The following is a 14,422-nucleotide window of genomic DNA, read 5'->3' on the forward strand; positions in this document are numbered from 1 at the left end:
ATGGCTGAGACATTGCTGATGTGACGCTAAACATTAACTCACTCACTCACTCTAAGCAAAGTAAATGCCATTCTTGGCCAATGTATGTATCAAAGATCAATGCTCGTGCGCCGATATCAAAAGTATGGAACATGATTCAGAAAATCAAGGGTAAGGGCACTAAATCCAGCATTCAACACCTTCAAGATGGTGATCAGCTACTGACTAACAAATCCGATATCGCAGATAAACTGGGTGAAACCCTCACCAAACACTCCTCTTCTTCAAATTATGTGCCTGAATTTCAGAAATATAAAAATCAGCCAGAAAAGAAAGCTATAAATTTCAGTTCAAATAATGGTGAAGATTATAGTGAAATATGCTCTATTCATGAGCTTCATACTGCTCTTGAACAAGCTCATGATGCTGCTACAGGAGCTGATTATATACATTATCAACTCCTGAAACACTTACCAGAATCTTGTTTAGAAACCCTATTAAATATATTTGATGACATTTGGACTTCGGGAAAATTTCCTTCTTCATGGCGAGATGCTATAGTAGTCCTAATCCCTAAACCTGGACGTGATCATACTGATCCTTCAAATTATCCACCAATTTCTGTCACAAACTGTGTTTGCAAAACCATGGAACGAATGATAAAGACTAATTTGGTACTTTAGAGACCAATAACTTCATAACAGATATTCAGTGTGGTTTTCGTAAAAACAGAAGTACCATTGATCACCATTGAATCATTTGTCAAAAACGCTATAATTAATAAACAACATGCAGTCTCTATATTTTTTGATTTGGAAAAAGCCTATAACACTACTTGGAAATGTGGCATTTTGAAAGATTTGCATGACTTTGGACTGCGAGGCTGATTGCCTCAATTTATTTCCAACTTTTTAAATGACAGACAATTTCAAGTCCGAATGGGTTCTACCCTGTCTGATCATTATAATCAGGATCAGGGTGTCCCACAAGGCAGTATTTTATCTGTCACTTTATTTAGCATTAAAATCAACAGTTTATCTAAGGTTTTAACTGATTCAGTTGATGGATCATTATTTGTGGATGATTTTAATATTTCTTGTCATGGGAGAAATATGCATGCTATTGAACAGCAACTGCAGTTATTTTTAAACAAAATAGATAAATGGTGTCTTGAAAACGGCTTTAAATTTTCTAAGGCAAAAACTAATTGCATACGTTGCAAATATAAACCACATAAAGACTCAGAACTCTTTTTCAATGACACTCCAAGGAGGCTAAGTTCTTAGGTCTGATTTTCGACTCACATTTAACTTTTCCTCCACATATCAAATCCCTAAAAACTAAATAGCTGAAGGCACTTGATTTATTGAAAGTCGTGTCTAATTCAAAGTGGGGAGGTGATCAAGCTACCCTTCTACACCTATACAGATCACTTGTCCGTTCGAAGCTTGATTATGGCTCCGTCGTATATATGGTGGAGCCTGCAAAAGCAACTTAAAACTATTAGATTCTGTCCATCATTGAGGTCTTAGACTTCGTCTTGGCTGCTTTCAAACTTCACCTGTTGAGCGAGGCTGATGAACCATCTCTTGAGCAGCGACACATAAAATTAGCTTTACAGTATGTCACAAAACTGTAATCCAGTGAGTCAGACCCTGCATATATCTGTGTTTTCAATCCTCTGTATGAGGATTTATACAATAAGAAATCATCTCTTGTTCCGCCTCTTGGTTTAAGAATAAAACCACTTATTTCTGCTGCCAGCATTGAGCTGGACAAGATAGCCCCTTCCCGTCTTCTTTCCAGAACAGTGTCTTCTAGATTACCGGATAATAGCTCTATTTTCACTGCTGAAGCAAATGCCATATTAACAGCTCTTACATATATTCAAAAACACCCTAAACATAAGCAGTATCTAATCTTTTCCGACTCTCTTTCTTGCCTTCAGGCTGTGAAAAATATTTCTTGAAAACATCCACTTTTAATAGAAATTATTGAATTGTATAATGATCTTACTAATGGCCAATACGACATTGTCTTCTTTTGGTTACCCAGCCATGTAGGAATCTCTGGTAACACATTGGCTGACCTTGCAGCACTCAACAAATCTGTGCCACCACTTCTTACTCGTTACAGTGATTATAAAGCCACCATTAGATCTTACATCCGTGATCTGCAAAAAAAGTGGGACTCCCAAGTAGGTATAAATAAATTACATGAAATAAAACCATATATTGGTTACACCTACTTGGGTTGTCAGTCCAGATTTGAAGAGGTTATTTACAACGATGTCGTATTGGCCATACAAGATATACTCATACATACCTGTTAAAAGGTGAGGATCCTCCATTTTGTATCCCTTTTGTGATGAGAGAGTCACGGTCAAGCATATTTTGCTTGACTTTGTTGAATTCTCCATCACAAGGAGATTGTCATCACAAGGCCTGATTGTATATTGTTTTGTCTGAATAGTGATATTAGTTTTAACTTTCCACGCTAGTTTTAATTCCATTTGTGATATTCAAGTTGTTTTACTGTCCTACATTGAAAGGTTTTTATAGTATCCATATATTTCATTTCAGAATTGAATGTTCTCGTCACGATATGGCAGAGATATTGCCGATGTGACATTAAATATAAACTCGCTCACTCACTCACTCCAGTGGTAGGGAGATAGGAAACGTGAGAAAAGGACTTTACTGAGGAGAAATTAGTGCAGAAATGAGTAGAGCAAATTATTCTTCCAAGAAGTCCAAAGCATCTTCTATGGAACAGAATATGGCTTTATGCAAACTGATGTGCGATGGTATTTTATTATAAAGGGCACTCCCATTTCTAAATTAGGCTTAGCTTCATTGTAAACGATAGCTTTCCTAAAACAGAATAATGACTTTTATGCTGAAAGTATTAAGGATGTAGCTGACATGGAGTCTCACTCTCACCATGAAAAGAAACATGTAGGAGGGGTTGTCTCAAAAGCAAAATCAGGATGGGTTAGGTCGAGCTGGGGAATAGAAATATAAGTTATTATGAATTAAACTGGGGAAATACACTTCATATGATAACAATTTACAAATAATATCCTGTCTTCTTGATCTCCGGGTGGTCATGCCACCTGTATATTTTGAGACATTTGATACAATGCTTTTCTATGGGTATCAGGTATCATAAAATATCTTATCACAAACTTTGTGACAGAAAGACACATAAGATGTTAATCAGTAGATGAGACATATTCAACACACATGAAAAACACCAAATATCTTAGAGACGACCCCTTGCGCCAGTAGGCAGTGCATGCATTTCGTGCCAGTTGAGTGGACTTACTGTGAACATACCTGGCCAACGGACCTAATAGCCATCTATAGTCTGGTCTATTGTTTTCGGCAGCCATTCATACTATTTTAAAGTTTTGCCTATGAAGTTTGTTTATGAGTAAACATGCTTTTCTGGATATCCTCTTATGCATCTCACTGAATACCCATTTGGGCTCAAGTGAAATTTTTCAACATATCCTATTTGCAGTTGCATAAATTTGAGGGATATAGAGTAACAGCCACAAAACAGGGTTTCTTTTCTATTTCCAACAGTACTTCAGTACCTACACTGAGGCTGTGTATGTTGCATAAGGGAGGTAACTCTTTGAGTACTAGATGTTTTTAAACATCCAGATCTGCAGTACCATGTACATAGTTCATTCAATTTTATGACACATTCATCTGTATATGTTGCAGTATATCTGAATGCTGGATGCAACCAGAATTGTTTCATAGCTCAATCGTCCTAGTTGAGAAATCTTCACCTAAAGCTCTGAATCTTTATATTAAGCTATTTGAAAAATTGATAATCTCTGTGTGAAGATTTTGAAAGATGCTGATATGAGCTTGTATTGATCTATCTCCTGGCAGGCACGGGAACGACGTGAAGGATCAAACAAGGACTATGCAGAAACAGAGATCATCAGCACCACAGCTGACTACCGAGCTGTGGCCCCTGATGCCAAGGCGTAAGTTGAAGCACTGCTTTACAGTGTCTACTGATAATCTATGTTCATTGTTGCTATGAGCATGTTAAATGTTTAGTAAGTAGTTTCATGTTGACTACCAAGCTGGAACTACCCAGCTGACCTGGAGTCAGTCTGTGAGAAAACTAGGCCTGACACAAGCAAACAGCAAATCCATTGTTATTAGCAATTGTATTCTAAAAATAAGTAAGTTGACAAAGATTACAAATCGAGATGTGTCCATGAAAGTACAAAACATAATCCTGTACAAATTCAAAGTTAGTACAGTATAAGATCAGTAAATATAGCAGTAAAGACCATGACATGTACTTTTACAGGGGAGAGAACTATGCTGAGCGTCGCAAACAGCTCATCCAGGAGTCTAAGTATCTGGGAGGTGACATGGAGCACACCCACTTGGTAAAGGGGCTGGACTACGCCCTGCTGGAGAAGGTAGAGACACTAACACACTGAAACACTCTTTGCATGCTGCAGACAGACAGAATCAGATCTCTCAACAACCTTCCCTCTCCTCCTCCTCCTCCGCCCTACCCCCACCCCTCCCCTCTTCTCACTTTCTCTCTGCCCCTTCCCTCTAATTAGATACAGTGTGACTCTTCCTAGTATCAGTTGCTTATCTAGGATATATGGACTGTATAATGAGCTGCACTTCATCACCAACTGACAGGTACGAGCAGAAATCACATCCAAAGAGAGAGAAGAGGAAGATGCCATGGAGAGTGCGGTGACCAGCACCACAGCACCTGCCGCCGCTGCTCAGGCCAACACAGCTGCCCCTGTACCTACCTCTGCACCAGCAGCGCCAGCGCCTGAACCCAAGAAGAAGTAGGTGTTCTTGACTATATTGTCCCTATGTTCTGTAGAATGCAGTTGACTGCTGGACCAACAGGGTGACACATGTCCATTTGTAAACTACATTTATAACCTACACCAAACTGGCAAATGTTACCATGCTTTAGATCCCTCCCTCTAGTTTATGTCAAGGATGCCTCCAGTCATTGGACAGTAGATTCCAGTGTCTTCCTGACATGAAACTGAAGTTGGTTGGTTGTTTTCAGAGAAGAAGAAGATCCAGAGAACCAGATGCAGTTCAAGACAAAAATGGGTAAGTTCTTGAACACCTCGTCTCCTTGAACCTTTTATCTCTGTACACACTTGTCTTCTTGCTATGGTATTTTCGGTCAACTTATTTTGAATTTGAGGTATCCCTTCCCTTTCATTTCATTTACATGTAGGTCTGCTATGTCTACAGCTGGACACAATATATCAGTATTTCATGGTGATGTTTGTCATGTGAACATTGTGCTTGGAGTTACCAGAGTCATCCATATCAGTTCTGACTAATGTTCTCAACACAATATCATCACTGAGACAATGTAACTTGGGTTAGTAGTCGTTAATGACAAAATCAATAAATTAATGAATGCAACTAAGAGTGCACCAGTGGATACTTGTGTCCTTACAAATCCTGCAGACTTGAATATGGGTATGAATCCTGGTCAGTACCAGGAATTGTGAAAGGAGGGAATCAGGGGATTCGATTGCAAAAGATATTGTCAGTGTGGTCGTAAGTCATTTTAAGCATTTGTGTGGTTTCAGTGACACTGAGCCACCACCACCTCCCACTCACCCAATCCCCCAATGTGAGTCATCCCAACCCAGATTGTCCACCACAGCGATACAGTGTGGAAAACTAGTAACTCCTAGCTCAACTGTGTTATTGGGTTAGATATGTGGTTAGATATGCTGTTGGATCACAACTTGTGTTGTCAACCTCTCTGGACCAACACATTATATCTTCTGAAGTGGCTTCATAATGTTCAGCTTGCTTGATATAAACTGGAACCTGTGATGTGTCTGAGATGGTGTTGCAGTTGACTCCAAGCTCAACATCTGGCCTCATGCTCAAGTCATGTAAATATCTTTCAGTCATGAGGCTAATGATGGCATACACATGAACAGAAGAACCTGCTGAAAAAGTTTATACATATTATGACTGAAGTAGTAAATGTAACGTTTTCGAGAGTTTCTTTCTGTTTCCAGCAAGGAATGTGTATCGTACAATCTTCAAAGCCCGACTCCCAGATAGGAATGAGTTGTTTCTGCCACGCCGGATGGCGTACGTCGTAGACTTGGAGGATGACTTTGCCGAGTCTGATGTGCCAACCACACTTATCAGAAGCAAAGCTGATTGTCCCAGTCTTGAAGTAAGTGCTAGACATAGAATCTATGTGATGCAATAGTATGTTGACCATGTTTACAGCTTTTACACTGACCATAGGGTGAGAGAGTTAACATATCAGTTGTGCACAGTGTTTTCTGGATGTATGTCATCAGACACCATCAAAGACAAACCTGAAGAAGTATTTCTGCTAATAATTGAATGCCTAGATAGCAACTAGATAGCAGAAATCTGTGAGCAGAATAGACTGCGAGTGTTGTATGCTGGTGAGAAATAGAGAAGTAAGTTGGGCGCAGGACTCACTTCATATCATGGCTATGGGTGATTTAGAAAATGTGGGGAGAGAATATTTTGTTAGATTTGTAACACACGTGCCTAACTGTACACATTTTCGTTGATGGGTCAGTTGGATGTACCATTTCAACACCCTTGTGGTTTAACAAAGGCTGACTTTTTTGTCAAGAGAGAAAAGCTTTTAAGGTTAGCGATGATGTCTTTTTGTGTCAAGGCATTGTTTCCCCACATTCAAGCATTACAAGTATTTGATTACTGCCTGATTGTGTGGACATTACTCCAGCAGTCCCCACAACAGCAACAATCACTTCCATTCCAGCTGTCCCTCAGGGACTCTACTGTTGTACTGGGGACACCCCAACTGTCCCATCTAGTTGTACTGGGAACACTTCAACTGTCCCTCAAAGACTCTGCTGTTGTACTGGGGACACCCCAACTGTCCCATCTAGTTGTACTGGGGACACTTCAACTGTCCCTCAAAGACTCTGCTGTTGTACTGGGGACACCCCAACTGTCCCATGTAGTTGTACTGGGGACACTCCAGCTGTCTCTCAAAGACTCTGCTGTTGTACTGGGGACACCCCAGCTGTCCCTCAGAGACTCTGCTGTTTTCCTGGGGACACTCTGCTGTCCCACAGGGACTTTGCTGTTGCACTGGGAACACTCCAGCTGTCCCACAGAGACTCTGCTGTTGTACTAGGGACACTCCAGCTGTCCCTCAGAGACTCTGCTGTTTTCCTGGGGACACTCTGCTGTCCCACAGGGACTTTGCTGTTGCACTGGGAACACTCCAGCTGTCCCACAGACTCTGCTGTTGTACTGGGGACACTCCAGCTGTCCCACAGAGACTCTGCTGTTGTACTGGGAACACTCTGCTGTCCCACATAGACTCTGCTGTTTTCCTGGGGACACTCCAGCTGTCCCACAGAGACTCTGCTGTTTTCCTGGGACACTCCAGCTGTCCCACAGAGACTCTGCTGTTGTACTGGGAACACTCTGCTGTCCCACAGAGACTCTGCTGTTGTACTGGGAACACTCCAGCTGTCCCACAGAGACTCTGCTGTTTTCCTGGGGACACTCTGCTGTCCCACAGGGACTTTGCTGTTGCACTGGGAACACTCCAGCTGTCCCACAGGAACTCTGCCGATGTACTGGGGACCCTCCAGCTGCCCCAAAGTGTCTCTGCTGTTGTACTGGGGACACTCCAGCTGTCCCACAGGGACACAACTGTTGTACTAGGGACACTCGCTGTCCCACACAGAATCTGCTACTTACTGGGGACACTTTAGCTGCCCCAAAGGGACCCTGTTGTTGTACTGGGAACACTCCAGCTGTTCCACACGGACTAAGCTCTTGTACTAGGGACCCTCCCACGATTACCGAACTTGAGCATCCCCTGTACAACAGTCAAGTCCCTTTGGAACAGCTGGAGCATCCCCAGTACAAAAGTCGGGTTCTTGTGGGACAGCTGGAGTCCCCAGTACAACAGTTCAATCTGACTTCATGTTAGTTTCTAATTAAAGAGGATTTGATATTTTTATAATTTTGAAAAATGTACTTCATCCTCACATTTTGAAATACCTTCTAAGTGTTTCTGATTAAATATTTACAGGCAACAACAACACTGACAACAAATGACATTGTGATTAACAAACTAACCCAGATCTTGTCGTACCTGCGACAAGGCAAGAGGGAGACCAAGAAACTCAAGAAGAAGGAGAAAGGTAGGAGGAGATATGAGTAATTTAGTTAGCTGATCACACCACATATTCTGTCATTTTACTGTTTCTCAGTATATTGTTAGAGAGCTGTCTGTAATATGACTTTTTACATCTGTCTGGAATCTTTGAATAAGACTGTAGAGTGGTGCTTCTTGTGTTGTAGGCAAGCAGAAGGAAGAGGACAAGCCAAAAGAAAAGCTGATTGGAGCAGATGACAGGTGAACCTCTCCATCTACATGACTCTAACATATATTATATTTGGGATTACACTTTCTTAGTAAACTACAGATTCCATTCCTTCTTTAGGGCTGAGTCCTATCCAGGATTCGAACCCACGCTCTCAGAATCAGGCACCTAATCACCAGCGCATGAAGTTGACTGCCTAACCTGCCTGGAAGTCACAGTGACAGAGTAGGTTAGGTGGTTGACTTCGTTTAATAGCACAGCGAGACAAGCCAGACTTACAGATAGCTGTACATCCATCTACATGACTCTAGGACGCTACATGATGTACTGCTGTCCCTACTGTCTCCTACAGTTACATGTGTATTGTAGTGCAGGGAGACAAGCCAGACTCACAAATAGGTGTACATCCATCTACATGACTCTAGGACGCTACATGATGTACTGCTGTCCCTACTGTCTCCTACAGTTACATGTGTATTGTAGTGCAGGGAGACAAGCCAGACTCACAGATAGGTGTACATCCATCTACATGACTCTAGGACGCTACATGATGTACTGCTGTCCCTACTGTCTCCTACAGTTACATGTGTATTGTAGTGCAGGGAGACAAGCCAGACTTACAGATAGCTGTACATCCATCTACATGACTCTAGGATGCTACGTGATGTACTGCCGTCCCCTTCTTTGAAACAGACATTTCCAAACTTTGATCAAAGCTACAACAAAAAAATTAAGTTTAATCATTACTGCACATATTCATTTAAACTTACAATCTATGTTTTCATTATTGAACAGTCTAAGTGGGAAGGTAAAAACATTGCTATAAACAGTATGAGTGTGAAAAGATGGTGACCAATCTGTCATGATTGCAGCATATATGGAGATATTGGTCAGTATGCTCCTCAAGTTGGGAAGTCAAAAGATAAGAAAGATCGCAAGGAGAGAGAGAGGGACAGACTTCCAGAGAGAGAAAGAGGGGATCGTGACCGTGAAAGAGGAAGGGATCGTGATCGTGACCACAGGGATAGAGATAGTCACAGAGACAGAGGGGACCGTGAGAGAGAATACCGAGATAGGGAACGGGACAGAAGGGACCGACATCGAGAACAGGATAGAGAGAGGGAACGAGAAAGGGAACGCGACAGGGACCGAGACAGGGAGGAGAAGAAAAAACGGTCCTACTTTGAGAAACCATCTGAAGAGGTATGTTTTGCATTGCCAGTGTTGGTTGTGGATCTTCATGAGTGATGGTGATGGAAGGAAGATGGTAGACTTAGCTGTGGTAACCTCGGTAAACTTACAGTCTAACATGAAACATTTATTGTTATATAACTTCTTTTTATTGTTAATACATTTGAGAATTAACTTTGGAACATTGTATCAAAATGAAGAGGCATGGTTGTCCATAAACTGTCACATGTATTCATGTTCATCCAAGCTTAAGATGCCTTTCAAGCATTTGACAGTCCGTTGTCCAGTGACGCCTAACCTTCCAGACTGTTGTTTTCACATTATGTATTCTTCATGTAAATGCGACATTTCTATGTTCACATCAATCTGGAGGTTTGTGTATCTAGATGTTCTGCTGAGGACAGTTTCTGGTCAGGTTATGCTACTGATGGAAATGGTTGTTGTTTCATGCACATTGTTTGCAACAGGAGGATTTCCGAGACAAGCCAACTGAGTCTGCCAAGGAACTTGTTAAAACCATCAATGACAGGTTTAAGGTGAGTGTTGTGTTGATGCCTTCCTGTAATGTTGAAAGATGTGGAACATGAGCTTACCTTCTCTGTTTTTGTCATGTTGTGTCACAGTACAGGGTGTTTCGAGAGCATGTGTCGAGACAGCGTTGTGGCACATTGTGTAAGTGTATGTTGAGAAAATCAGGGATTATATTTGTTGATTATCATGAAATTGATTGGATGAATTTGTATCTCAATACAGATCCAGCCATGTTGATACTAATTTCCTTCCTTGTTTCAGAGTTATGCCGACATGGAAGATGAGAAGCAGAAGTAAGTTGTTGGAGAAACAAGGTTCCATTCTGTCAACATACACAATGAGAGAAGTGACGACTTCGTCAAGTGGTGGGAGTTGAGACAGATAGACAAGCTCTGAGAGAGATTGTTTTATCATGTAGAAACAGGGTTTCTGGATGTCGATAGGAGACATCAGGCGATGAAATGTTTTGAGATATCATTCATACAAATGTGAATTGGTGCTTCACAAACTTGCCGAAGATAGTTACACTGTCATAGTAGGTAATGCAATGCAGTTCTTCTTGCTACAGGGCCAGTGAGAAAGCGGAGAAGGACCGTCTGAAGAAGCTGCAGTCTAAGATGGAAATAGACAGCTACGCCGAGTGTTACCCAGGGTGAGTAATGCAGCTGGTGTGTAGGAACACTTTGTGTGGTCACAAGTACAACAGACGCCCTATTGGACAGTCTATCTGTCCTCCACAACCCCCAATCAGTAGATTGATGTAAATCATGTACCAAAGGAAAAATTTATCACATGTCACATGTTTGTGTGGACAGTTGTTTACTTCAGGTTAGCTTAGTTAGTGAAACACCCAAAACCCATTTACGTCCACAGGTGAAACAGCTGGCATTATTTTCATAACACATAGAAAGTTGTGATTGCTTACCTAGTTTTAGTGATACAGTTAGTGTCTGTGTGCCGTACATGAGTAGGCAGACTACAGTAACAGTGTCCATGATTTGCCATCCACATGGTGATCTATGATAGAGTTGGGGTGTTGGTAGCCATGTGGATGTGCTGCCATGTTCTTCACTCACAATTGTAAAGCACATTGCATGTGAATATTGAGTACCCATATTCTTGTTTTAGGATGGTGGAAGCATTTGATGCAATTGATGAGTCGGATGACGAGGTTGACTACACCAAGATGGACCAGGGCAACAAGAAAGGCCCAATCGGCCGCTGGGACTTTGACACCCAGGAGGAATACAGCGATTACATGTCCAACAAGGAAGCCCTGCCCAAGTATGTGTCTTTCAAAGTTTAACATTATTAACTTAAATGTTTTAGTCATGACTCAAGTTCCACCTTAGGGAGTCTTGTTCAGAATGAGTTAGACACCCAATAATGTCTGCCAGGCAACAATTTGCTCATCTCACCAAAAACCTGGGTTAGATTTGCCACATAGGTGTCCCCTGCTGTGATATTCCTGCTAGCAGCAGGATAAATCTAGACTTACCACGTTACAAAGTTGTCAGGCTGGGTGTCTAGGTTAACTCCTCAAGTTCGAGATTTATTTAATCAACCTCAGAAAGTGTACATTATCCGACACCATTCTGTGTGATGACATACTCCAGGCCAGGGAATGGTTGTACAAAATAATAACAATAGACAAGAACTGGCTCCTTTTTGTAGTCTGCCCGGAGAGTGGAAGGTGGCGGGTTTACTTCCTCGACACATCCTACCAAAAGACCATCTAGGATTGGTTGGCTCAGAGTCAGTATAATATGTCTGAGTGGGGTATTCATGCTTAACTGTGCATTGGTATTTCAGCTTTAGTCTGGGCTAGTACAAGCAGCCACACATACAGATGCATGCACATCTTCATATGAGCGAAATAATCTTAAATACAATGTTAAGCCCCATTTCACCTCACCTCACCAGCTTTAGACAGGTGTTCCTCGACACTGGACAAGATATTCCCTGCCAAGTCCTGTCAGAACATGACACATGACTGAGTTACTGATCATGTACTGGTACTCATATTAAAGTGAGGACTTTATTGTGCTTTCAGAGCCGCCTTCCAGTATGGTGTTAAAATGGCTGATGGTCGCAGAACTCGGAGGACTGGTCCAAAGGATGAGAAAGCCAAGCTAGACCGTGAACTACAGCAAATAAACCGTATCATCCAGAAGAGGAAAGTGGCGGAGCCAGGGGACGGGGAGAAACGCATCAAGTACTGAAGTCACATGAGTTGTTGAGTACAGTGATGTCAGCAGGGTTGTAATATGTAAACTCATCCAGCTGCATTCTTACATGTGACATAGCTTGGCTGTTGTCATAGGAACACTTCAAGACATACAGATCTCTACTTGTGGAAGCAACTGAACCTCGTTGCAGTCAACATGGTTTGTGTGTTCTCTGAGAAAACATTGGAAATCTTGTCATTATCCGGTTAAGGGAAGTCACAGCTATTGTGGACAGGCTGGCTGCAGTCCCAAGATGTATTTAGAACAGCCTGATGACAAACATGTAATGGCAAATGTCAACAGAATTCAGAATTCCTTTGTCACATTTACCAATGAATCATGCTTTTACCTGACAAAAGGGAGACTGAATGAAATTGTCAGTGAGATCCATTCATGCTACCAAGCAGGTGGTGGGTATCTCACTGACTTTGTCCACTGACAGTGGTGATAGTTCCATGCTGGCGACACATTCCCTGCTACCACCATGGGGAGTAGATCAGCCTCCTCACACAGTGCTGCAGGTTTAACATTAAATTGTGTACACTTATACATGTCACCAGCTGCTATGCCTTGAATAAAACTTTAAGAATACAAGTCTTGTAGATTGTGTACCATATACATTGAATGACGTTGCATTTGTAGCTTGTCAGTTTGTTGCTTGCGAACATGCATCTATGTGGCTTTTGATCGTTTACATGATAATGTATAAGTAGTGTTTCTAGTTCATGCAGTAGTGGTAGGGCCAGACTAAGGAGTGTTTCTGACTGCTAATGTGATGCGGAGATGTTGAAGGTCTGAAAGGTGGGGCATTACCTTTGTGGTGGAGTTGCTTCCACACCTCTAATTCTTTTTCATAGAGATCGTCCTTGGGGTACATATATGCATTTTCTGCTGCCGGAAAATGTCACGTGACAGTTGTATCAATGTTTTAATAAAATATTGTACAATAAACAAAAAGTCTTTTTTGTTCATTATACGGCCCCTCACCACGTGGAGTCAACCCTCTGCCGCGCATGCGCAGGCAACCAGGTAAGCATCCAAGCCCGTATCATCATTCCTTCTGCTGTCACCGTGGTGTACGGACGTAAGATGGAAATTCTACAAAGTTCTCAAAGTTTACCTTACATATGTGAGGATGTCTCAGGAGTCTTCCTCTACTGTATGTATGGTTTATTCGTTCGTTACAAAGACAACAGAACGTTTTAAACATTCGAGTTACTTTGTTTGTCTGTGACTAGAGTTGTTTTATGGCGGCTTTCCTGTGGGTTACCCACATGTTGCTTTCCCGTGGCGGGAAGCCTGTGTCCCCGCAGGTTGGACTATTGCATCTTGTACCTACTAGTTCATGTTGCGGGCGTTCACATACTTTTCAATGTTTTTTCTGTGAACATTACGTTTAACGTAGATATGCTGTTGTGTTTGCCGTTAGTTTATGTCTTGCATTCTTGGCTTACAGGCGTTTACGGTGTGTGCGTCTTGCGGGTCGAATATACCCCCTCAAGACAAGCATTCTAAGTGCCTTCGTTGCCTAGAAGTGGCGGGACATGACCCTGACGCTTGTGAACTGTGCTTAGGTTTACCCCCCCGGGCACGTAAACGGAGGGCGGCTGATTTCTTTTTCTTCAAGGAATTGTGGAAGGGGAGCCGTCGGAGCTTACCCCGTCCAAGTGTAAACGGGCTGAGCATGATAAGCTGAAATCTAAGGGTAAAACTAAGGTTTCTTCCCCTTCCTCCGGGTTTGATATGGCATTAATCACACAGTTGTTCCAACAGCATATGGACTCGGTGAAGTCCCTCGTTCATGAGTCCGGCAGGAGTTCCTCACGCACTCTGGGCGGGGGACGGAGGGTCCCAGGGGCGGATCGCCGAGCTTGTCTCGCTCCGTTAGCCTCGAGGTGGCTGTTGACCCGTTGCCTTTGGCTTCGGGTCCGGACGCCTCGCCCCCAGAGAGGGAGGGTTCCCTCCCAGTCCCTATCTCGGTCTTGGCGCAGGGTCCGTTGAGGATTCCTGGGGTTCCGGTCCCTGCATCACCCCTCCCCATGAGAGCGGAGAACTCGGTACTGTCCGAGTTTCCTCCGGCGTCTCA

General features: G+C 42.5%; 1 protein-coding gene across 1 annotated transcript in view; it reads left to right on the top strand.

Moving 5' to 3' along the window:
• Positions 1-12,930, top strand: part of LOC137274686 (protein Red-like) — a 37,314-nt gene extending 24,384 nt beyond the window's left edge. Inside the window, exons 5-17 of the mRNA XM_067808027.1 lie at positions 3,888-3,985; positions 4,321-4,435; positions 4,671-4,828; positions 5,062-5,108; positions 6,047-6,210; positions 8,092-8,203; positions 8,364-8,418; positions 9,259-9,589; positions 10,045-10,113; positions 10,370-10,401; positions 10,677-10,760; positions 11,237-11,392; positions 12,162-12,930. Coding sequence (XP_067664128.1) covers positions 3,888-3,985; positions 4,321-4,435; positions 4,671-4,828; positions 5,062-5,108; positions 6,047-6,210; positions 8,092-8,203; positions 8,364-8,418; positions 9,259-9,589; positions 10,045-10,113; positions 10,370-10,401; positions 10,677-10,760; positions 11,237-11,392; positions 12,162-12,330 — 1,590 coding nt within the window. The 3' untranslated portion in view covers positions 12,331-12,930. The remainder of the gene's footprint in view (positions 1-3,887; positions 3,986-4,320; positions 4,436-4,670; positions 4,829-5,061; positions 5,109-6,046; positions 6,211-8,091; positions 8,204-8,363; positions 8,419-9,258; positions 9,590-10,044; positions 10,114-10,369; positions 10,402-10,676; positions 10,761-11,236; positions 11,393-12,161) is intronic.
• The last annotated feature ends 1,492 nt before the right edge of the window (positions 12,931-14,422 follow it).

Source organism: Haliotis asinina, chromosome 2, assembly GCF_037392515.1.
Source record: "Haliotis asinina isolate JCU_RB_2024 chromosome 2, JCU_Hal_asi_v2, whole genome shotgun sequence".
Taxonomy (NCBI): Eukaryota; Metazoa; Mollusca; class Gastropoda; order Lepetellida; family Haliotidae; genus Haliotis; species Haliotis asinina.